The sequence below is a fragment of the Colletes gigas genome, unplaced genomic scaffold (assembly GCF_013123115.1).
Source record: "Colletes gigas isolate AHSC1104 unplaced genomic scaffold, ASM1312311v1 Colletes_gigas_Sc00025, whole genome shotgun sequence".
NCBI lineage: Eukaryota > Metazoa > Arthropoda > Insecta > Hymenoptera > Colletidae > Colletes > Colletes gigas.
Genome location: NW_025106654.1, coordinates 1,680,547 through 1,704,876, shown reverse-complemented (window position 1 = coordinate 1,704,876; position 24,330 = coordinate 1,680,547). Strand labels below are relative to the sequence as shown.

The 24,330-nt window shown below is 44.5% G+C and overlaps 3 protein-coding genes across 6 annotated transcripts; 2 read left to right on the top strand and 1 right to left on the bottom strand.

The window, feature by feature from the left end:
• Positions 1-350: 350 nt before the first annotated feature.
• Positions 351-24,330, bottom strand: LOC122401479 (elongation factor-like GTPase 1). 2 transcript variants are annotated; one of them, XM_043403628.1, is made up of 6 exons: positions 22,930-24,330; positions 20,988-22,896; positions 20,570-20,692; positions 20,198-20,346; positions 1,493-1,677; positions 351-1,214 (listed from the first exon to the last, which is right to left on the bottom strand). In XM_043403628.1, the coding sequence occupies exons 1-6, from the start codon at positions 23,519-23,521 to the stop codon at positions 1,026-1,028; spliced, it is 3,147 nt and encodes a 1,048-aa protein (XP_043259563.1). In that variant the 5' UTR covers positions 23,522-24,330; the 3' UTR covers positions 351-1,025. The 2 variants fall into 2 exon arrangements, with proteins under 2 accessions (XP_043259563.1, XP_043259562.1); XM_043403627.1 differs by having other exon boundaries at positions 20,988-24,330.
• LOC122401485 (protein giant-lens) lies at positions 3,257-8,273 on the top strand. 3 transcript variants are annotated; one of them, XM_043403637.1, is made up of 5 exons: positions 3,257-3,632; positions 3,989-4,544; positions 6,373-6,593; positions 6,723-6,894; positions 7,218-8,273. In XM_043403637.1, the coding sequence occupies exons 2-5, from the start codon at positions 4,290-4,292 to the stop codon at positions 7,464-7,466; spliced, it is 897 nt and encodes a 298-aa protein (XP_043259572.1). In that variant the 5' UTR covers positions 3,257-3,632; positions 3,989-4,289; the 3' UTR covers positions 7,467-8,273. The 3 variants fall into 3 exon arrangements, with proteins under 3 accessions (XP_043259572.1, XP_043259571.1, XP_043259573.1); XM_043403636.1 differs by having other exon boundaries at positions 3,829-4,544; XM_043403638.1 differs by lacking the exon at positions 3,257-3,632 and adding an exon at positions 5,257-5,380 and having other exon boundaries at positions 4,452-4,544.
• LOC122401484 lies at positions 13,748-20,180 on the top strand. Its single transcript, XM_043403634.1, has 6 exons — positions 13,748-14,088; positions 17,482-17,736; positions 18,214-18,216; positions 18,581-18,731; positions 18,885-19,007; positions 19,079-20,180. Exons 1-6 carry the CDS (start codon positions 13,759-13,761, stop codon positions 19,198-19,200), a joined length of 984 nt encoding a protein of 327 aa, XP_043259569.1. The 5' UTR covers positions 13,748-13,758; the 3' UTR covers positions 19,201-20,180.

Sequence of the window (24,330 nt, the reverse complement as noted above, 5' to 3'; positions counted from 1 at the left end):
AAACATATATTTTCAGCGCATTAAATAAGTATGTCTGAGTGTACCATCGGTGGTACACGTGGCCTGAAGATAAAGTTTAACGTGTACCATCGGTGGTACACGTGGTACGGAACGTGTTAACCAAAAAATAGTGTAAATTAGTTGGCGAAAAGATTTAAAAACATACTTATTTTTTGGTTTTCCTTCTACCGGATAATGTTACTCACGTCTTCCTCTTCGTGTGAATTTTTGTGCGGAAAATGACTTAAAAATTCTGAAAAATCAAAATACTGTATAAAAGCCAGTACATGAGCACAGCACCAACAATATTTACACCATTACGACGCTGACAATAATACGAGAACATAATAAAGGCAGGAATATTTGTTTATTTTCACTTAAATTTGAATAACAGGAACTGCAGCATTCGACTATGAACTTTTGAAAATTGTACGTGGTGTCGGAAAATATTAATTGCCCCTTTTAATTGTGAACTAGTGTCGCTATATTCGGCACAAGGTACAATGCTATTTCACGATTGTTTATAAATATCAAACGGGAACAGATGCAGCCGTACGTATAACATCGAAATTTTGGACGAATTATTTGAGAACAAGGAATTTCGGGACAGACTGTATTCGTGTAAATGTACAAGTTTGTATTCGTTTGTCATATAATTGAAAGATGACATAAATCACGTTGGGAATACATTTTCAAAACTCGAAAGTTTCGAATCGATAAGGCAAGCAATACTTACTCACGCGGCGTAATCTTTTAGTCGAAAACGTGAATTTGTTTTAAAACTAATAGGAATGTGCCACGTACGATATAATCTCGGATCTCGTACGTTTCTCCTAATGCTAACAAAGACAAGTATATATCGATTGTTTATAATTGTATTTTTCTTGATAATTTTGATTACTTTAACGTTTAGTTTTCATATGGGTACATATCGGTTACATTGGATACTTGTCGAGCGTTAGCGAGTGTTTTTCTGATATAGCGATGACGGTGGCATCGATGACTCGATAATGACCATGTTCGAATTACTTGTTTTTCGAGAGAGTGCGTTGTTTTTCTGCATGCATAACGAGCTGAGAATCCACGGGTAAACCTTTGCGTCGACGAACCGCATCCATATACTTCTTGGCTCTGTTTTCGCTGTCTGCTTTGTCACCGAAGTGAAGGTATTCCTCGTCCGTGGAAGGTGTCCAGTAAGGATCTTGCTCGATCACCTACGACGCGTATAAAGTCGCGTATAAAATCATCGTAGATTTATCAGCAGTTGCTATCAAGACTTTTGGCGCTTTCGCTTTGAAACAAAGAAGAAATGCCACTCGGGTAGCTTGTTTTAAACGATCAGGTCATAAGTACAGGTAGAAAGGATTGTAAATGTAAGCGATACACGCTTTCTATCAGTCTATGATCGAGAAAAGTTACAATAAGAAAAAAGAAAAAAAAAAGAAGAAAAGGCAAATACATATCGTGCGTTCGTTGATATGGAAAAACTTGCCTCCCAATGACTGAAAACCAGTTGAGGGCTGGCGAGTCCGGACGTTTGAGTTCGCAACTCTCTGGCAAGTTTAAAACTCTCCGGTACAGGTAACGTTGCCAACACGCGAAACTGTCCACCGAATCCAGCACTTTCCGCAGCAATCACACGGCCTTGCCTTTTTCCAAATACCGCATACAGTTTTCCTGAAACAAAATCGAACTTGTTCATCGTTTGTTCTGTATCATCAACGTCCTATATGTTAACGAGATAACCGTTTAACGATTATAGAAAAGAATAATAAACAATAGAGATTGTCATAGAAGGGAAACCAAGATTTTTCAAGATTTTCGGACACATCGAACCAAATGTGACTCGGCTCTTCACGGTTCTCGAAGCTCGATAAACTCAGTTCCACTCAACCGCACCCTACTCCACTGTTGCTCGGCAATCCGTTGCCAAGCGTTTTCCCTCCAGCTCTTCTCGCCGAGGAGAGTTCATTCATGTCATTCAGCGGTTCTCCTACGTCTTACGATAGATTTGTAAGTGGTAATTGCGTGGAATGTCGCAACTATTACACATAACGCGAGAATAATAGGACACGAACGTTTCGGGTCGATGAAATCCGATCTCATGTTATGCGTTTTCAGAAATGCAAAAGGGCAGCAACGAGAGTAGCGTAACGTTTGTGGAGACATCGGAGAAGGCCGTGGATTGGGGAGCGTGGGAATGAGAGAGCAAGGAGCAGAAAAGAAAAAGAGAGAAAGTGCGAGTGAATGGATGGTGGCCTCCATCAATGAAACAGCGATCCTCAAACGTGATCCTTGGAGAATCGTTTTCGATTCGCAACTTGCTGGTCACGAACGGTACTAATGTTACGCGCGCCGGTTAGCTAATCCGATAATAGGTAAACGAATCAATCGTGTCTTTGTTGCAAGTTCGAACTAGCCAGAAAGACATGCGCGCGAAGGAAAATTAAAGTGGAAAACTTTGGTTGAACGTCCATGCAAGTTTGAGAACTCGGAAAGTAATAACATCCTTTGAATAGAAACACGGTCGCGCGATTCGACCGGCAGAATCGCGTGAACCGTGTGAACCGCCTACGCGTGCTACGCGTCAAGTATGCGTATGCTTGCCTTGCACGTGGGCTGTTGTACCGATTATGTGGTTCGCGTTGCCTGCCTCGCGGAATATGTATCTACTACAGGACAGCTCTATTCTTTATTTCACGATGTTCTCAAAAAACTAACCGTAACCGGATGCTTTTCAGGTGGACTGTGAGAAGGAAGAAGAGGCGTGTATGGCAGCAACGTAACTGTGAAACGCAAACAGCAACAAAGCGAAGCGAATAGAGTCGGAGCAACGAAAATACTTCGGATGCAGTAGATTTAAAAAGGAAAGGTACAAGGGATAAAGGAAACGAGTGAGGCGACGTACAGTAGAGTAAAGTAAAATGGTACGATATAGAGAAGTGGAGTAGAGTAGAATAGAGTAGAGTAGAGTAGAGTAGAGTGGAGTGGAGTGGAGTGGAGTGGAGTGGAGTGGAGTGGAGTGGAGTGGAGTGGAGTGGAGTGGAGTGGAGTGGAGTGGAGTGGAGTGGAGTGGAGTGGAGTGGAGTGGAGTGGAGTGGAGTCCAAAGGAGTAGAGCGGTGTGGTGTGGAGTGGAGTGGAGTGGAGTGGAGTGGAGTGGAGTGGAGTGGAGTGGAGTGGAGTGGAATGGAGCAAAGTGGAATGAAGCGGAGCGGAGTGGAGTGGAGCGGAGTGGAGCAAAGTAAAAAGCAGAGTGGAGTGGAGTGGAGAAAGAGGATCAGAGAAGGGAGCATTCATTCATGCTTTGCCTCTAGCTGTTAGAAGTCCAGTCGAACGAATGGTATAGGTTCGCGTAGCACGAAAGTTGAATCGCGTCGCGATACGTAAATGTAGGACGCGCGCAGGACAGAAATATAGAAGAGAGAACGTGGAGGAGTAAGGCAAGGCCACGAGAAAGAACAAGTGCGGGTTGTACCGTGAGTAACGATACGGTTAGAGGAGAGGAATTTTTGAGTGCCCTACGCTGGATACACGATTCTCAACGGAACGAACGCGTACCATTTCATCGACGCTAAACACGAGGAGATCGAGACTGTCCGCGTCGAAGACAAGACCACATTAACCGTGAAAGGTTTAAGGAATTCTTTGGTTTCTTTAGAACAATCTAGCGACTACGGTTCAAAGGTGATCTGGATCCGTTCGATCGGTCGATCGGCCGGCCAACCGATCGATCGATCGATCGATCGATTTCTAGAACGCGCTAGAACCGTGTTGAAACAAAGTTCATTTACCACGAGAACTCGTTGTTTTCTCGTTGGATTTGCCAGCAACATCGATCGGCAACGCTCGGACCAGCTTGCACGCTAATATTGTATCTAATATACGTGGAAAGATGCAATAATTGAAGGAATTCGCTACCCCCGAACGATCGGCAGCCTTTCTTATTCGCTCAAGATCCGACAATATCCGAGTACATATTGCCTTTAGGATGACTGCAACGTAGAAACCACGCGCCTGCGAGTCACTCGTCCTCCTTGACTATGTTGTGCTCCGATACGCGACGTAAAGTGTTCCCGATGAATCCCAACGATTCGTACTCCGTGTTACACGCTCCGTTATACGTGCATTCTTTCCTGTAACTTCCGAATGCTCGTCAACGTTACCGATTTTGTCTCTATCTTCGAACGTATCCAGCAACTTTCGACGCTCGTGAAACCAGCTACTTTTTATCCTTTCTATCGAGCGACCAAAGAAGAACAATAGTGCGCGCGCGCGCGCGCGCCAAACGATGGCCGATTCGATGTGTTTGTTATTGGCGATGTTTGGACAGTTGTTCGTTCGTGGAATCGAAGGTAGCCTTCTCGGCGTAGAACTCGATGAAAGGGGCCAAGAGTTTCTCAACGAATATTTGTCTCTAGACGAAGACAAATACATCACCGAGTTGCACAACTTTCAAGACACAGCGATCGAGATCGACTTGATTGACCAAAAAAAGAAGTATCGACCTGTGCATCAGCCACCTAGAGTTCTTTATCAAATCGGGGTAAGTATGGTATCTCGCGCCGCGAATTAGACGCGATTACGCACAGAGACGATTCGTTCAACGGTTCTTTCGTATCGTCCAGTTGGCTAACCGTCGTCCTCGATTTTCCTTTGCTCGTGACATTAACAGCTTCTACGCTCGCGATATATCTATGTATCCTATTTTCTTTTACGCGTTTCGCATTATCGTTCAAGCCCGCCACAATAACGGTTTATTAGCTTTCCGTTTTATCCGAGTCGTGTTACTTTTCATAATCGGATATTAAACGATTTGTAATTTTTAAGTTTCTTTTTAGAATGCGATGATCGCGTGCTTTTTAAAAGGAACATTTTTCTGCCTAGCGCGACGCAATTGCCCGATCGATCGCACCACGAAACCAATTAAAAATACGCGCACAGTCGTCGTCCATTTTTCTATTCGTTTGTTGGTTCGATCTATCGGTCGCTCGTTTCCCCGAATTTCTATTCGATCCTCCGGATCATTTGACTCGACTCAGTCAAGCCTCTGTGTGTGTGTGTGTGTGTGTGTGTGTGTATCGCCACATTGGAATGTTCTTTGGATCGTCCCGTCCGGCAGTAGCGTGCGCGCGCGCATATGCTTCTCGAAAGCCAGGTGTCATTTTCACCGTGGCTGTGAAAGAGGCGAGAGACTCGTGAGAACTTCCGGATGAATCGCACACAGCCTTTCCGGTCCCCCTATTATCCCATTTTAGTTTACCGCCACCGATGGTTTTAATACGTACGAACGATCTTCTGGGAACGGCACGAGGAAGAGCCGAGGAGGGGATAGAAGAAAGAGAAGGGAACACGAGAGAACGGAAGGGAACCAACAACAAGGTACGGACAGTGGGAAATGCGACCGACGATTTTAAAAGCGACTTGGCTGACCGATATATGCATTATTCGATGCACCGAGACATGCAGTTTTTTTTGCATCGCCGTCGAGATCGCGATAAATGCGCGCGCGTCGATCATTGGCCGTGCCATATACATACAATACGAATACAAACAAACAATCCTCGTAACAAAACACACTCGTACACGAACCTATTCGAACCCTTAGATTTATAATATTCAACTAATGGTACATATGCTAAAACCAAAGCATTTTATATAACTTTGTAAATCTTTTTACTTATGTAATCTTAGGATCCAAATGCTTCGGTTTAACGTACATATTTTATTAGTTGAACGTAATAAATATAAGCGTTGGAATACTTTCGCGTACATACGTGTGTAGACGACGTCGAATCTGGACAGAAAATTTCAAGTTTTACTCGGATTCTCGAACGCGACGTAGATTGCCAGCGACGACTCGACAGGACGTACGTGATTGCCTCATTCAGTGGATTGACCGACGCTGTTTCAATAGCGCAGTTAGACCAGATGTCTATTCTTTAAAGGAGTGGGGAGATATACGTATTCTTTAGCAAGTTTGCTACAGAGTTTCCTTCTCTTCCTCTGGCCCTCCCACCGGCCCCGATCCCCACGCCTGCCACTCCCTCCGTACTATCCGACCTTCTAGATTCTCGCAATATCGCGATTTGTCTTCTACTCGTGACCGAAACCATTCTCTCTATTAAAGACAGTGTTAGACGATACGCAAAGTTTTTGTCGGCAAAATCCATTGATTATTAGAACGGGCGATACCGCGCTTGACCCCGGAATTTAGAACCTCGATTCTCTCTAACAAGGGAACATAACGAACCGTCGATTACCGATTTTTGTCACATTTGTCACAGTGGCGCACCTTGACCTATCGCAGAATCGAACGTATACAAGCGGGTGCACGAAAATTGGAACGTATCGCGACCATTTACGATTTTCAGGACAGCGAGGAGGAGTTGCCTGAATGTTCGGACAGAAGCGAAGTTTGCAGCAAGGTGGATTTATATGGGTCGCCATGGGTCGAGAGGCAGTGTCGTTGCCCGGATGGTCGTACCTGTCCTAGCAGCTTGCACGGGGACGACGGGCATACGATAGTCGATAAAACACGCCAGTACAAGCTCTGCGAGCCAGTGAAACGTCTTCCCATCTGTCGTTACTTCAAGTTAGTCGGTTGTCTAACCAAGTACATATAGCGGAACGATCAAACGAACCGATTCTCAGATGCTTTAACGCGTACTACACGCGCGTCCACGCGTATTATGCACACAGGATGGTTATTTGCTGTTTACAGGGACGTCACGTGGACTCTAGCTCCTGGAGGGGGGCCAGCAAACGCGACGGTTCAGCGAGTTTACTGTCGTTGTCGACCGGCCAGCGTACCCTATCTAGTTCGAAGACAGCCATTCAGGTCTCCCGAGGGAAATCCAGGATTTATTTATGCGTTTGCGTGCTCTCCGCAAAGCGTAAGTCCCCTCGTTCTCGTTTGCTTTCGCGCGTCGCGTTTTAAGCTCGATTTATAGACGCGGAACGTTTACGGCACGATCCGGTTCAAACAAACGGTCTTATAGGCAGTAAGATACCAATCTTTATACATATACGTATAGCGTTGCGGTTCAGTTCAAACGCGTCGCGTTTCAAATATTCTGAATGTTTTTAACGAAGCGACGCGACCGAAACGTTACCGAACGCACACCGATCGTACAAGTAAACGTTCCGTGTCCGAACGGATAATAGAAAATATCCGGGATCGAAGATCGTACCGATTGAAAGAAATGTTCGATTTCAGAGGCTGCGTTGTCAACGCAAGGAACCCTGTCGACTGTTCACGGTACGAAAAAGACGGAGCTCGCAGCTCGAGGAGGTGAACGCGTCGCCTCTTTGCCAGTGTCCAAAGGGTCATCGGTGTCCCAGACGTCACACGGATCCGGGATCGCTTCCGGCTAGATCGTATTCCGGCGTTTTGGAAATCAAAACTTACAGTGGTTATTGCGTGCCTTCGCAACCGCATCGGAACGATGCGGTTTACACCGTATGAGACCCCAGTCTTTGCTAGCCGCATCGACGCGATCGAGTCTTGGATCGAAGATATAGACAAACGATGCGGGAAACGCGGAAACCGATTAAAAAACACGACCGTGAATCAGCGACGAATGCGACGGATTTATTCAGAAATGTCCTACGATTTACCCAACTTTCATACTCTCATCTAATCGTAACGAAACATAGTAATCAAGAATGAGTTATTTTTAAGAAATTATTGTTGGAACAGATTCTGTTCAACATGAACAAGAGTCACGTCGCATAATACTCGAACCAGGCCTATCGACGAGAGGGGGCCCTCGCGCCATATAGTCTCCCACCATCGATGTTACTTGTAACAGACGGGTGTAGTTTAGAAAATGTCGCGTGTCACTGTCAACAGTTTTGTCATAAGACGACCGAGGTGGTATCTCTGACAAAAAAGAGGAGTATCTCTAGAATTGCGTAGGGAGGATAACAATTTCTCTTTTCTTGTCAGGTAATGTTCGAGTCTAGTTTTAGACAAAAATACAAAAAATATGTTATCTTGCACGTGAGAATTTCGCTGCGAAGTCCCGAATTTGATGAAATTCAACCGTGCATTACTATATATTGTCATTTTTTTTTTAGAAATTTACTCTTCTGCAGCTGTGTCTGCGCCGATACAACCGCGTCTACACCGTATTTCGACCTCTACGCTCATAACGAAACTATCTGTAAATTCCCTTTCACGTTACATTATTACACCTACGTATCGTTACTCTTGTAAATATTTCATTTCCGAAAGTAGCGGAATAATCTCGATACGATAAATATGAACAACTGCGCAATAAAGAAATTCCATTATTCGTGTTAAGTCTTTTTTCATTGATGTTGCTATGGTGCTGATATGAGGATTTCTCCGCTTATTTACTTATTTAAATATTTAACGAGGCAGTCCCATTTACATAATATATGTATATGAATACGGAGAATGTGAACGTTTCTTAGTTTCTTTAGTTTCCGAATATTCAGGATATGAACGAAAAATTGTTAAATTAATTAGTGAATAGTCGATACCGTTCTCTTAATAGTGTAAAGAATAAGCGTACAAGAGTTTACGCCGTTAACTCATCCGTTAAAAGTTTTATTAAATAAATTGCGTGGAAAATTACAGGTTTTCCGAAGTAACTTAGTTATAGTTGCTTTTTTGGAAAAAGTACAAGAAAAATGATCGAGAGCGAAGCAAATTTTAAAAATCAAAAACGAATTTTTAAGAAAAATTGAGAGGGAGTAAGTGCCTAAATTTTTCGGCGAACAAAAAAATTTCAAATCGTTCTGAAAAAATTTTTTTAACTAGGGGGGTTAATTGCAAACATTTTTGGTCCATAGATATACCCCCGAAATCCCAACGATTTTCGAGAAAAAAATTCGAGTAGATGCTGAAATTTTTCGGCGAAATCGAAGAATTTCAAATCGCCCTAAAAAAATTATTTTTAGCTAAACCCGTTGGTAACGTTGCGAGTGACGCGAAAATGGTAATGGGGTCTCGAGACCCCAGAAAAATGGGCCGAAAAAATACATTGGGTGAAAGGTCTTCTCGTGTAAGTTGTCTGTGGTGACTTGTTCCGCACTTATCACCAGAGAATTACGAGACGGATGGGTATAATTTGCAGCCTCGTTTAATATTTTGGTAGACAGAAAATCCTTTACGCGTTTAATGCAGGGTCAAGTTTCCATTAGCTACTCTCCATTCTTAGATAACAAATCCCCCAGGAGCAAACCTTCTCGTAACGCGTTTCAAACACTCTGCAGGTATTGCAGCGACTATACGATCATAGCATACGTATCGAGCGCCATCATGCGACGTTGAGTCTATAATATTTCGTTTGCATAATTATTATTATTGCACCTGGATTCATAGTCGGGTCTACGTGCGCCTAATTTTTTTAGTCAGCTTCTCTGACCATCGATTAGAACAGGCGGACGGAAACCATTATCTAAAAAGAATTTATTTTGCAATTATTTAACAAAAATACCTGTTTTTGTTATAGCTTAAGAAATTTTAAAAATCTGAGAAGATTGAAACAGTAGCATTGGGGTTCCTACATCACTCGCCAGACGCTTCACGTCCAGGATCGCGTTCAAACGTATCAAACAGGCTTCCTTCTTGCCGTAACATCAAGAGATTGGACGAACTTCTTCCTGGCTAAGCACAAAGACTGGTGTCCATCCTTAATAACAATCTCACGACTGTGCTCGATAGCCCTGTCAAATAATTTGGTTACTCTAACATCGTGGCAAGTTTCATCGAAATCGGGTATTGTCGGTTCGATATGATCCGTTGTTAGTGGGCATATGTTTGGAAAGAGCCTGGATGGAGGTGTTGAGTGAGGTTGCTAGCGCGGGAAAAGCTTCCGAGCAACGATCCATATTGCGAATCGGTCACGTAGAGCGGTCAGCGTTGCATTCCTCCATCGGAGGACGCGTTACTGCGACTGTAAAAGCGCCGTGGCAAATGAGAGCGAGCGAGCGCCAACACGATCGTTCGATCGCTATGAGAGAGCCTAACGTTCCGGGATCTGATCCGAATGCCAGTGAACTTAACCAACTAGTTTGTCGATGAGAACACTACAGTGATTTCATGCTCGATATATTTTTCTGGTATTCGATCGAACTCGCGAAAACTAGCGGTACCTCTATCGTTGCTCCAATTCGTTTCTCTTCTCGCTTTTCTCGAGCCGCATGCAACGGACTCTGTTCCAAGATACGCTTTGACATCGACGATCGTTCAAACGAACGGACCAAAAATCTGTCTCGAGAGATAGCCAACTAACGATACACAGATAGATTTCGATAGACGTTTCGTAGATGTTAAAATGTTTCAACGTATTTGCAAGTTTACGTACAGTTAAACCGTAACGATAAGAGAAGAATGACCATTGAAAAGTTTTGTCCATCTAGCCCGCGTTCCTTTCTCGTATCGATGGAACAATTGATTCCTGCCCTTTACGCGCAAACATACCACGTCCTATCGATCGACTGACAAAAGATGCCCGATTAGATGTTTAGACGGTTCGTGGAAAAATGCAGCCGAGTTTAATTAAGAACGGTCGGAATATATTTGTAGGACAGAGTGGTCCGGAAGGTGAAAAGATTTAATTTACTAATAACACTCGGCGTATTAAAGTTGCGAGAACGCGAGGTAAAAAAGATAGAAGAAAGGAAAGCGGGCTAAACGAAAGAAAAATAGGGGAGCAGCGAAAGGAAAAGAAAGAAAATAGAATGGAAAGGAATGGAAAGGAGTTGTTGTCACGAGGTGGCTGTTTTTCGTTTCTAGGCTGAATCTCGGGTCCCGACTGCGAGTCCTCGTATTCCTTGGTTCTGTGGTACCGTCCCTCTCCGAAGGACGGGGAAGCAAGGCTATCGTAGGTGTGCCTGGTATACATATCCAGAGTATCCAGGTGGCCGTGTATAGGTGAGCGTAGAGCGCAAACGAAGGTAGAGGATTGGCGGAGATGATGCAGCTTAGGATTCCACGCATAGTCGAGGGGTTTCTGGTTGGTTGGTAAGTGGGACTAGCTGGGACTCATAGGCAGCATGTCTCCTACGAGAGCTCGCAGTCCTACTCGGAACTCAAACGCACCTAACCGCGCATCGATTTTCCGGCAAACTTGCTACTCGTGCAGCTTCTTTCGATACTCGATAAAACGTTCGACGATGCGGAGGAACGCGGACAAGTTCGCCACCGTTTGAGTTTGCCCGAAACATAGTGGAGAATTAACGATCGCAAGATTATCTCAACGGCATTCGATCAAGTTTCTTTTTTCTACGCAACGCGGTTCAGTTTTTCGTGCTTCGTCTTTCGTTGTTTTTTTTTTTCTGCTCTCTCATAATATCGCTGCGAAGGCCGTACCGTACCACCCTCTTCTGGACCACGAGAGCCGAAACTCGAAGACTAGATCGAGGTAGGGAACTCGGGTTCGAGGTCGAGATTCAGATCGGACCGAGATCAAGATCGAGATCGAGGTCGAGGTCGAGGTCGAGGTCGAGGTCGAGGTCGAGGTCGAGGTCGAGTCCAGGGTCGATTCGTCTGCTTGCGCCTCGAGATTTCGTTTCAAAAGGTACGATCTCGTTCACCGTTTCCACGTCTTTTTTTTGCTAAATAAGCGATCGAAACGACGCATTGTGGGGTATTCGCCCGGATTTTTATCATCAAGAAATCATTTTGATATATTAATGTATTACACCGTTCGTTAATTTTTTTAAATTGCTTGGACAGATATATATTGTGTGTATATATTATATATGTACCCCACTGTGCAACGAGAACTCGACAATGTAACCAACACCCGCCGGAAACGGATCGACTACCGTTCAGGAAATAAGAACCACCGTCGCGAGTACCCGATAGTCTCGATCTTTTTTCACTTTTATAGAAACGATGAGAAAATCGAGCAAATCGTTTCGGGTTTGATCGTAATACCGCCATTCTTTCTCACGATATTATTTACGATTACGCATTCCATACTAAACGATGAATTTCTTCTTTCTGAATCGGCTTTGAATGCAGTACAAATGATTACCGGGGCACCACCAAAGTTACGATTCATTGGGACGTTAATTGTTTTCGTTAAATCGTGCAAGTAGCATTTATGACCGTCCGATCTGTCTGATTCCTTTTCGTTTAAGTCCAAGACGTGTTTTAATAGCAACCGAACTACCCCATCCCGTTGAATCCACAGAAAATCGAAGTACAAAGTGGCTTTGTCGAAATTTTTGGCAGTGTATCGAGCGGTTAACGCGAATCGCGGATACAGTCGGTTGAGTATATTCTGCTAGTTACCGTACATCGCGACCTTGAAAATGCGAACAAAGATAACGGCCCACGAGAAACGCGAGTACCAGTTAACCTAATTTCACCGTATCCGCGTGATAAATTATATCGCGAGATAATTGTTGTGGCATCCTGGACGCCTTCGCGGGAATGAAAAAAGATAATCAGCGTTCACCGGTTCACCGATCAGCCAGCTTCCTCGTTTACCTGTGCAAATACGCGCGGATACATTTTCATTTGCAAAAGCAACCTGTTACGAATTATGAATTTAACAAGTGTATCGCCGTATTTGTTTCTTTACCGGTCCGCTTACACCGTGGCATTGTTCGTTTCGCTTTAACGTTGCAACGAGACGTATGTGGAGAGTATGTACATAAAGAAAAGAGAGAAAGAGTGTGGGGGTAGGGTGGGAACAGGGGCGACACACGTGGCCCGATGTGCTACATCGGTGCTCTCGGTACGCGTTTAAATTTTGCGATCGAATCGACCGGCTAGGAAATCGCGTCCAGTCTATCGACGAAAAAATATCGTTATACCGTTAAGGGATCTTGAGCTCCCCCTGCGTTCGCCGTTTTCCCCTCCCCCGTTCTGCTTCCCTCCCTTCTCCTTCTCTTATTTTTACATGACGTAGTTTTTTTTTCCTTCAACGAACCGCTCTTGTTGCGCGTCACCTCCACCGTGCAAGGTATAAAATATGCGTGAGAAACGAGGATACCCATCTGGTCGGGATTCTATGCGATCTCGTATTCTATCTTCCCAACTGCATCTCTTTCGCGCGTTCGCGACACCAATATTCATTAAGACGAAGATGGAAACGGAAATGAAAACGGAGACGGTTGCCTCGAAACGATCCCCCGATCGCGACCGAGTTCGACATTTAGTCCGTAGTCTTCGATGATCGAAATCGTAGGACATGTTATCGTGGGGGGGGAGGGGGGCGGCATACGCGGTCGCGGTTCCATTTCGCGGACACGTTTTACTTTCCTCGTTCGTTTTAGGAAGCGTAACGCAGCCACCGTCACCGCTACACGCAAAAGAATCGCAGAAAGTTGCCCCTTTCGTTTGATCGTTCCATCGATACGAGATCGGAACGAAAATGAAGGCTGTACGTGGAGCAGCGTGGTTCGTGATGCTGCTGGCCGGAAGCGCGGCTCTGCCGTCCCAATCGCAATCGCAAACCCACTTTCGGGCTAACCAAGCGAAGACAAAGCAGACGACGTCGATGTATTTCAGCGAGGACGGTTCTAGTACTTTGGCACTGGCATCGAGCACCATTGCCAGCACCAATAATGGCGGTAATAGCAGTATCAGAGACGATAGCAGTACGGTATCGAAGCCGGTTTCTCTCGGTGTTCAATCCGTCGCAACGATTACCAACGATGCGGCAACCGTATCATCGTCGTCGTCGTCGTCGTCGCCGCTGTCTTCGCCGTCTCCATCCTCGCTGCCTGTAATACCGCTGGTATCGACGGGTCGTAATTCCCTTACGGAAATGATCGAGACGATGCCCACCACATCGCCGCTCGCAGGCATCGACTTTGGTGCATCGACCATCGCAACAGGCACGACCATCGCAAGAAAGACCACCGCTGCACCGGCTAACGCCACTACCTCGAGCTCACCGCCCACCGAAACTTCTTCCAGAACGATCTCCTCCGTTCAGGACAACGACATTTTCCTCTCGTCCTCGAAAAAATCTACCACAGGTTTCGTCGAATTCACGACCACCCCTGCTTCCGGTTTAGCGAAGGAAACGCGTGAATCGCCGGGTAAAATTCGCCCTCAGATCAAACTGACCACCAACTACACCAGTCTCAGCGAGGTAAGTAAACATCATCTCTTAAACAACTTTTTCGAACCATGATCGATATTTTGCAAACTCGTCGTACGATTAATTGACAGAACGACAGGTACAACTTCTGTTAATGTTCTCCGTAACGTTGCGCGAAGAAAGGAGAGGAAAGCAGCTACGTCGAGCAATAGAGTAGAAAGGGGCCCAGATTCGAGTCGTGCAGCAAGGACCGTCAAGTGTCACGAACTTGAGAAAAAATGTCATATGGGTCGACCTAGAAAGTAACTAATCGTTATGTTTGTGCTATTCGCGTGTGTATTTAATAAGGGTACGATATATTTGGGCTACGTTGATTCAACAATCGTGGCTGAGCGCAGTTCGATTTGCATAGGTTCGACGTGGTACGATTAATAATTAATTAACCGCGATATGTTGATCGTGATCACGGGCAGGCAGTATACCGTTGGACAGTCTCTTGCTATTGCAGCGTTAAACCTTTACGTTGCTGACAAAACTATACATTTTACGTAAATATATCGATATTCTTCTATTATTGCGAAGATACGGATGTAAACAGACTTTGTTTCTATGATTCATTTCTCTCGATTTACGCAGTTAGTCTGCATTTACACTCGGTAGAGAAAGTATGACCGCCAAGAAAAGCAAAATGTCTACGGAACAAAGTTATTTTCCTGCGTAAGAGCGATGAAAGTTTACGAAAAATCGGCAGAGCGTCGCAGTCGAGTTTCTCGACAGTGAGAAATGTAAAACAAAGTGCGAAGAGTCTGGTTCTGCAGGAAATAAACCTCGATCGGAACGAGCGAAGACAGTAACGGTAAGAGAGCGACGAGATCTTTAATAAAAGAAGCGATGAAACATCCGTTTGCGAATGGTCAGAGTTTGTTTACCAATAAAAGACAGACATCGTTCGGCTAATATTTATGACGGAAGAGTATTACTAATAGATTAGTGATGGAGTTCCAATTAAAATGCGATTAACCGCGAATATATTTAGATTATTTTTAACAGACTCGCGCATGTAACTGCATATGGGCAGAGAAAAAGACAGGGCAATCTCAAAGGTATTTCGAAAGTAATTTACCGCGATTAGATTCATCCAGAGATACGGTTATTCAACGGTTATCGAGCGAGTCGAATATATTCGCGAGTACTAATTCTCGGTCGAATACAATTTGTACGTTCTCGTTCGACTGGAAGCTTAAACGCTGGTACCGTGAATCGTAATCCGGACCAATTTCGTCCGGAATTAGCCGTTAATCCTATTTTCCACGAGTCGTTCGTTTCACCAGTATATGTATATTGCGTAGGAACTTGTACCCGCAAAATATAACTGTTTAAGCTATAACTACGCTCAACTATGCTAACGCGAGTACCGTAAGTACGCTGCTATAAAGCGGTTAAATTTCACGGGTCAAAGATGCGTCGTGGTCGTTACGGAATAGAATGACTGGCGACAGAACGAAACTATTCTTCTTCTTGTCCATTACCACGACCTTTCTCTTTCGATGATACGAGCAAAGCTGCCATACCGGTACCTCGAATTACGTTGGAACCAGGGATTTCACACCGGTATTATTCCAACAATAACGAAACACCAGATATACGAGAATGTGAAATTGGTGTGCAGGGTGGTGTGAAAATGCAACATTGAGGAGCCAGAAAGTTGGAGAAAGATCTGATGCGAAGTCACACGAAGCAGAGTCGTACGAATTTAATGTTGATACAATTGAATCGAGTTGTATCTGTGGGAGCAACTGCACCCGAAATGGAACTGAAACCGATATTAGGTGCAACAGAACCGCTATTCCAATAACAGTTATAACAGTTTTCAATCCCTGATTCGTTCGCTTCGTCGGCCAGATCACCGACGCCGCGCATCGTTTATAAGTTTCAAACGAATTCATTGGCTGGTCTGTTATTTTTCATTTCTAGACGATCGTTTCGTGACTCGCAACCGACAATTTTCGTTGATTGCATTCGGAACCGCAATACCGAAATAATCGTTCGAGTCGAGGCGAGGGATGGATCGCCCCGTCGTAGATTCCAAGTAGTTGATTTCTCGTTTCTTTATGCGCCGCCCTAGACTCTCATCCCTCGGTGTTGGTCGTTGATCGTGAAGAAAAAAAGTTCCTTTTCCCTCGAATTCGTTTGCATCGTAAAGAACTGCTCGAGTTTTTCGAATCGTTCCGCTCGAACGAGCCGAGTAAAGATCGTTCGGAGTTACTTAGGAAGTTGTCACGAATCGGGTTGCTTGTTTTAGCATTTCAAAAGGAGGGCAAGTGTTCATGACCGTGACGCGCGAGCGGATCGACCGGTGTTAATATCGGTAGTGGAACGTGACGATACCAAAAGAAAAAGAAACGATTTAAAGGAAAAGAAAGGAAAACGGAAGAACAGGTCGGAGGAAAAGAAAAGGGTAAAAGGAGGTAAACGATTTCGTTGTTGGTACCGTACAGGTTCGCGTAACGATACGGGCTTATAACCAATCTTGATGATTACGAACGAAAGAAACAAAGCAGAATTGGAAGAATACGAATAAAAGTAATAGCAATGGATATACGTAGGTAAAATATCAAGTTAAATTGGAGATTAAGTGGAATGAAAGAACCAATCAAACAAATACAGTTGAAAAGACTCTTGGAACTCGAGGAATAAAATAAAGTCGTGAATCGCCATCGACTGGGAATCGTAGCTGTAATAATACCACCTTATTCGTAATGGAACGTTCAAGTTTGTGGTTCGCGGAAAACGGTTAGAATCATGATCGTGGCCTCGTGACTCGGCGAATTCTGATTTATCCCCGACTTGTTCGCGATTCCGCGTTTGAATTTCTTGTCCTTTTTGTTCGCCGTATCTTTTTATCCGCGTTTCGACCGAATCTCTTCCTCTCGTATTATCCCATTGTTTCTTCCCGTCAATTGCCGCTACACAACGAAGAGATATGATTTGCCCGAGGCGAAGAAGCGACGGTAATTTACGGAAAGGAAATAGCGTAACAAATCCAGCGAATCACGCGATACGATCGTGTGGTTGTTCCAGCCAGCTAGAGACAGCATAAATAATGATTCTTTTAAACGATTCGGCGCTCGTATATTCTTCGAACGCGTCTGAATTTGAAAACGTCACTGTCCCGCGGAAAAATGATTTCGAACGAATCCCGTGTACGAAGACACACGGGCGAAAGTTGCGAGGCGCGCTCGACGCTTTCGTTGGGAAACGATTCGACGCGGTGAAATCCGTTAAGTAAGATAAAGGACCTAATACTCGGACGTTTAAGGCAGGGACGAAACGTCGTGGAGTTTGTCAAACGAGTTGAAATTCCATCAAACGATTTTATAATTATAGGAACAGGACTGCCGTGCAACGAACGTTAACGATACAGTTTTCTCGATGAATTTACAGACGGGTGTACGGCTACCGGAAGGTGCGAGCGCAGCTCTCGCGAAACCGACCAAATATCACTACTATCCGCACAATCAACACATCTATTTGCTACCGGAGTGCGCAGTTCAGCAGGTTTGCAATGCCGTTTACGTTCGACTGAATTTTACTCAGCCTCTGTGCGCCTGTCCAGGAAGATATCGCGACCCTTGCAGCGCCTCTCTCGACAGCGACGACCTCCACACTACGGAGCTGGTCACCGACCCACGGACCAAGGTTAGTCGCCTTGCCTTTACTTGTTTTCTACTTTACTACCGACGCTTCTTCTCTTTACCCGCATCTCCCGCGCTCGCGCTTCTTTTTGCTTCGCTGACCAAACGAACCGAGTCGATCGTTTCGCTCCAATGGCACACGAACAATCCTATGCATACTTTTCACCTAATTACGCGGCCTCGCGATTCGATCTCCGCTCGTACCGATCGACGACAGATAGCCATCCTGCGTTCTATCCAGGACTACGTAGCCAAGAGGTAAATTCGGAGTATTGATACGCTTTACTACGATACGCGTGTACGTGTATTCTTGAAAGAAAAAGAAATGATCTTTATCGCGGCGATCGATACAGCGCGACGCAGTTAAGGCGCGCATCGAAATTTACCGAAGCGCTTAGAAAGTTAGCCGCGCGCTAAGTACGTATTATGCTTATGTAGGATTGTAGAACGAAAGAATCGCGTAGGCGCTTTGAAGCGAAAGCGAGTTCTCTCCTCGAGACGAGACGAGTGTTCCTTCCATCGCGAACGATATACGACGCCTCTCGAGTACCTACATACTTACGATGCAACGGAGAAAACCGAACAACGATATTTAACAAACACGATACCCGTTAAACAAATGCACCGATGGAGGTCGTTGCAACGTGCTTTGGAAGATACGCCTCTCCACAAGTTGCCGAATGAACTTTCGTTGCGTTCGATGTTTGCCAGAAAAGTAGGGAGAAATCGTAGCTTCCGAGGACAAATGCTATTCGAACAGTTTCTTATTTAAATAACAGCGATTTTCGACTTCTGATAACAAGATTTACGCGTATGTAAATCTAACGATCGGATATTGCTCGGTTTAGGCTCTCACTTTGGTGAAAACTTGCGAACCGGTGGCGGAAATGCGAGAGTGTAGAACACCGAGGGACTGGTCTCTCCTCGCGTTGCAAAACGTAAGAACAGGAAAATCTCATTACCTCGTAATATGCCGATGCCCAGACGCCAATATACTCGGTAAGTGAATATCGGAGTAACGACGTTTTTTTTTTCGTATATTTATTAAAGGGTTAAACGATCCACGGACCTTCGCGGCGATATCAACGATCCGTTTGTTGGGGCGAACAAAGAAAGTGTGTAATCGCGTAATTGTGTTTCCGTGTTTCCCAGAAGGTCCTATGAGTCACGATCAACCGACGTACGCCAGCGTGCCAGGAATTCGCGTTTACGGGATGATGTGTGTGCAAGGAAACAGAAGAGGTCGACCATTGAGATACACTCGCAGCATTTTCGGTGGGTACACACGCGACAGCGATAAATATATCAAAAATTAGGTACGATCAACGAGTCCTGTTTGTCCACAGATCATCCAAACAAAGAAACCAACCAAGATTCTATTCGCAACGAGAAAGAAGGAACGGAGGACCGATTGAGCTTTCCGTGGTACAAGGTCCAACAACTGATGAACGTAGCCGTTTGGGATTAGATCCATTGGCCTCCATTTTCAACGTACATCGAATTATCAAAAATTGTTCGTTTCACGCGCAATTTGCTTATTGCCATTCATCCGTTTATTTATTAAGCATTTCGCTTCGCTTTCTCTGGCTTTCCTTCGTTTAGCAACTCATTTTGTCTTTCACTTCTCCTTATTTATAATAATACTTGTATACGCGTATAATCGAGTCCGAGCGGAAGGGTAAATCCGAGAGGACCGGTCCGCGATAGAGTCGCCATTTTGGAAATTACGTACAAGTTCGTTCGACTCTGTAATTTTGATCGTGTGTTGTAGAATACGTGAAATTTATGGGGCTAAATGTTCGAGGAACGCAGGACTGAATTCTCCGTTACGGGTGATCCTTCCTTTAATTTTACGGTGATTACAACGGTGTCTTATTATTTTATTTCGACGGCGCGGACTGCATTGTCGGCAGAAACAGCGTCGCGCTGATAGACTTGACCACAAGACGGCGGCGAAAGCCATCGGGTTGCTGAAATTCCTGCGGTCGTGGGGGCCGTTTCGCTTTAACGATGGCACAACACGGTGTAACAAAATCAACACTGGACGGGGAAAATTTATGCAACGAGTCGTCCAGCGAACCACTCGTCATCCTTCGTTAGCAACCTCTCGTATCTCGTACGTTTTATTCTAATCGCGGGTACTCGAACTCGCTCGAGCTGTACAAAACGTCTGAAAAATCACCTACGAAATTTGTTTTTTTTCTTTTCTCGCGGGTTTTAACCAAGAACATCGTGTATCGTACGAGAAGAATGCGTTTCGAGAAAAATGTTTACCAACAAGACGGCTACTTTGGACGGATTGGAAATAAAAAATGATCGGCAGTATAAGATGCGTTTGGAAAAATTGATTTTCCCCGGATTAATCAGCATCGCGATAAGACGTTTTTAAGATAAAAGAGGTAGCAACTGTGGAAACCGTAACCAAAAGAGCAGATAAGTGTAAAACGTTTCTACGTCCGACTTACCGAGCACGTCCGAATTTACTAAAACGCTGCAACTGTACATCGGCGTGACTAGTCGAGGACGTCTGGCGTTAAATGCACGTCGACAAGCTTCCTTGCACGCTGATATTAAACGACCACCCGCGTGACCTTGAAGTTGACCGCTATTTTCACTGTTGACAGAATGCATTGTTTAAATAAGATATCGTAGAAGCAAGGAAGAAGGTAGTCTTGTCTTGGAAGCTAACAGAGAACTACTTAAAAGTGTACAACAGCAAGGAGCATAACTGAAATTTTTTTAAGTAAGTTTTATTCGTACTAGTTTCTCGATATTTTTACGGACTCGAACAGTAAGTAAAGATCTATTAACGCGAGTGAACAGAGAGTAATTTGTACCTATGGGGATCGTGATGCACTTGCCACTTCTTCAGGACAAAACAGACACCCGTCATGGGCTCTTCGCACAACGGTCCGGCAAGCGTTGCCAATTGAAAGCCATTGACCATACCGCTTTCGTATCTGATACATCACAAATAACATTACATGCTTTCTTAGACGTACGATCATTTCATTTCCTTTGTTTTCGCGCACCCGCGACGACGGGACGCGGCCGCAGCCGCGCTAGAATCAAATCGCATCGATTAGCATTTCTGAATAATCTTCTGACCCGACCGTTTCTTTGATTCTCAAAGCTCAACAAATTGCTCGGCGAAAGTATCGTGACACGGATCGAAACGCAACTAGATACGGTTATATAGAACCCTGGATCCGAGTACTTGTTGAACCTTGGTCCGGCAAATTGTTAAATACTCACGGAAAACGTGGATCGGTAGACTTGGAGCGTGCTTCCCAAAACTTGTTCTGTTTATAATCGGTTTCGTTCAGTAGAATATTGGGTCCGCAATTCCGTGGACCGAACGACCATATTCGATCTAATATGTCCTCCCGTTGGCCAGCCTCTTGAAAAGCAGCCGCCAGCTCTAACTTGAACGACTCCGATGCTTTCAGTTTCCTTTCGTACATCGAACGCAACCCATCCGTTTCATCCTCCTCCTCTTCCGCTGTTCTCTCCATTTCCGACGTTAATTTACCATAATGATGATACAATGCCTTTATCAAATCCGAGTTACTCTCTAAAATTTTCGTGACCTTGTCCGGCAAGGGTCTAACGTCGATCTCGAAATGACACTGTCGATTCATGGTCCAAGTGGCGAAACACGCTTCCTCGGTTTTCTTTTCGATCGCTTCGTTCACCATGTCTACCTTCGGGGGAAGGACGACCGTCTCTCTGAACGATACGATGGGCTCCGACACGTTTATCTCGACCTTTGCGTACCTCAGTCTCAAATCTTCCAAGCATCTTTCCAGGTGCACTTCTCCGGCGGTGCTCAGCACGATCTCGCCGCTCTCTTGGATACAAACGATGGCGCAAGCGTCCGCCTGATTAAGCAATTTTAGACCGTTGATCAACGCCTGCAGATCGTTCGGATGTTTCGGCTCAAGAGCTACTCGCATTATAGGCACACCCAGCGACGTTAGTTCCGAAAAGGACGGGCAAGCGATCGTGGTGGATAGAGTCGCTGTTTTTAACACGTGCTCCTCTAAATCGCCGATTCCGAACACGTTACCCGCCGACACTCTGTCCGTGCATTCTAGTTCTCTGCCCATCAGACGGTACAGTCTTTGCAGCGTAACTTTGGTCACGTGTCTGCCTGGTTTCAAGTCTTTGAGCGTGGTATTCTCGTCCACCGGTGACTTGCCCGACTTCTCATCCTCCAATGCCACGCGGGGATCGTGTTTTGGACCCAGAACGAACACAGTGCTCCCTTTTCTTAAAATCCCGGAATAAATTCTAGCGAACGCTACTAAACTGATCTCTGAATTTCCGTCGTTCGCCTCGTTAACCGTGTTCTCGGATGATTTCACCTCGTTGTCCGATCTTTCCACGCTTTCGTCGCGTTCTGATCTTTCTTCCGGTCGCAGTTCCTTCGTCAGTTTCTCGGCGTGTCTCATGCGCGCTACTTCTTTTCGTTGCGCCAGCTCTTCCGCGGTCAGCTGCTTCGGTTTATTTTCTGGTAGCGTTTTCTCTTCCACCGGAAACATTTTTGAAACGAATACAACAACGGGTGAATCTGGAGAAGAATCGCAAGCTAAGAACGCTTCCTTTAACCGTTGCGTTTCGACGGGCAATGAAGAGAAATCAAAGTTCCCGCATAACAAACGTTCTACCTTTTCGGGGGATAAATTATCGGGCGATGGAACTTTCTCGCATATCGTATCGAGACAAACACGGGACAAAGGCAACCACTGGGAACAAATAGCTTGCAGTTGAATCTTAGGGTCTGTGTGTCTCAAATCTCTTGTTGTTAATTTAATATCCAACCTTTCTACCATCGTAGCTATCTTTTCTTTATCCTTTCGTACGATCACCGTATCGTATAACGTCCAAAGGTTGTCCAATATAAGCTGAACGAATAATGGTTTTTTAGCTTTCTCTTGGGCTCCTTTCATTATCCTTTTCGTTTTTGTGTTTGCATAAAAATCGCCCCAAAGCGTTTTCGATAAAACTTTCTCGCTGAAGCCTAATTTCGCGGAAAACATTTTGGCAAAGTCTTTCACGCCGAATCCCCAGCCATCCGTGGCACTGGAAAACAAAACGTTACCTTGCTCCGGAGAGAAATATAAACCAGAATCGTCCCAGTCTTCGTGTATGGTCTGCCAATCTGCTAGATTCTCTTCCGTAACATATTCCACGCTTTCCTTTTTTAATTCCTCTTTTTCTTCTCGCTCCATTACGTCGCTAGCAAACAGTTCGCCCATTACAGCATTGACTTGTTCCAGAACCTGCGTTAAATGCACGTAAGCATCTAACGGCGATAATTTCATTTCCGTAATTAATCTATCAATTTTGTTTAATACTAAAATTGGTTTCAGACTTTCTACGTAGGAAATGGACAGAGCACTGCGTGTTTGCGGGCATACGCCTTCCACCGCGTCGACGACGATAATCGCCCCGTCGCATAATCTAACGGCCGTCGAAACTTCAGAGGCAAAGTCTACGTGGCCTGGAGAATCTATTATGTTAATAGCAAACTCCTGACAATTATATTTATGGTAAAGAGCGATAGAACTCGACTTCATTGTAATTCCTCGCATCTGCTCATCCGGACGACTATCCAAATACCGGAGTTTGCCAGCAAGTTTGTTAGAAATGATTCCGTTGCTGGCAACCAGCGAATCAGCCAAGGTGGTCTTGCCATGATCGACGTGCGCCAATATACAAATATTTCTAATATTAGCAGGATTGCTCTGAATATCAGTTAATTTTTCTGTGTTAACCAGACGCATTCTGTGGCTAATTCGTACGCAAACATAAATGTATCCAACTGAAATCTTGAAGACGGCGGAACGAACGTACTTACATTAACAATATGTATACTAACAATTTACAGTTTATTATACAAAAATAGAGATGATATTAACGAAGCAAAAAACGAAGTCTATATGTACAATATAAGTTAGTGCGTGTAAATATACTAACTTGTGCTAACAATGGTAAACACTATTTCACTTTATTTTGTTTCCAAAGTACGTAACGTTCGATAAACACAAGGATATATCGTAACCTCGTTGACATTGTTTTCGTCTTTCCCAGCATGCCAGTTGCTCTGCCCACTTTGTCGCCCAGGACAAGAATAAATTATCGGTCAAGGCTCGACCGTCAAACGTGTTTTCTTTTCTGTCAGTACCACCGGGTATATATTCGCGGAGACGAAAACGTGCTTGGCACTGTTTTTTATCTTCGCAGGTTAGGAACACGAACGAAGGAACGTATCGTATTCCTATATACTCTTTCTTTTTATTTTCTTCCACGTGGAGATACAATCTGCTTTCACTCTTTCCGAAACCCAGCTGTTCTTAACGAAGCATTGTTTAGAAGACTTTGTAAAACATTCAGCAAACAAATGCTCAATCACGATTTAACATGCGACAAAGATAACGGAGGCGACCATAATTCTTATTGATTGCTCGGTGATAGAATATGCGCGTATATATTCGCTAATAATTTGATTAAAGAATTATAATTGCTTAAAAACAATAAAAATTCACCGATACTAACAGAAATTAATCAAAATTACACAGAACTTTCTTTGACA

Coding starts and splice junctions, on each gene's coding strand:
- LOC122401485 (XM_043403637.1), top strand. CDS start 4,290: ATGGCCGATTCGATGTGTTTGTTATTGGCGATGTTTGGACAGTTGTTC. Junction 4,545..6,372: donor GAGTTCTTTATCAAATCGGG/GTAAGTATGGTA, acceptor TACGATTTTCAG/GACAGCGAGGAGGAGTTGCC. Junction 6,895..7,217: donor TTGCGTGCTCTCCGCAAAGC/GTAAGTCCCCTC, acceptor GTTCGATTTCAG/AGGCTGCGTTGTCAACGCAA.
- LOC122401484 (XM_043403634.1), top strand. CDS start 13,759: ATGATCGAGACGATGCCCACCACATCGCCGCTCGCAGGCATCGACTTT. Junction 18,732..18,884: donor CCCAGACGCCAATATACTCG/GTAAGTGAATAT, acceptor CGTGTTTCCCAG/AAGGTCCTATGAGTCACGAT. Junction 19,008..19,078: donor ATACACTCGCAGCATTTTCG/GTGGGTACACAC, acceptor GTTTGTCCACAG/ATCATCCAAACAAAGAAACC.
- LOC122401479 (XM_043403627.1), bottom strand. CDS start 23,521: ATGCGTCTGGTTAACACAGAAAAATTAACTGATATTCAGAGCAATCCT. Junction 20,693..20,987: donor TCTACCGATCCACGTTTTCC/GTGAGTATTTAA, acceptor GTGATGTATCAG/ATACGAAAGCGGTATGGTCA. Junction 20,347..20,569: donor GTGCATCACGATCCCCATAG/GTACAAATTACT, acceptor TTCTGTCAACAG/TGAAAATAGCGGTCAACTTC.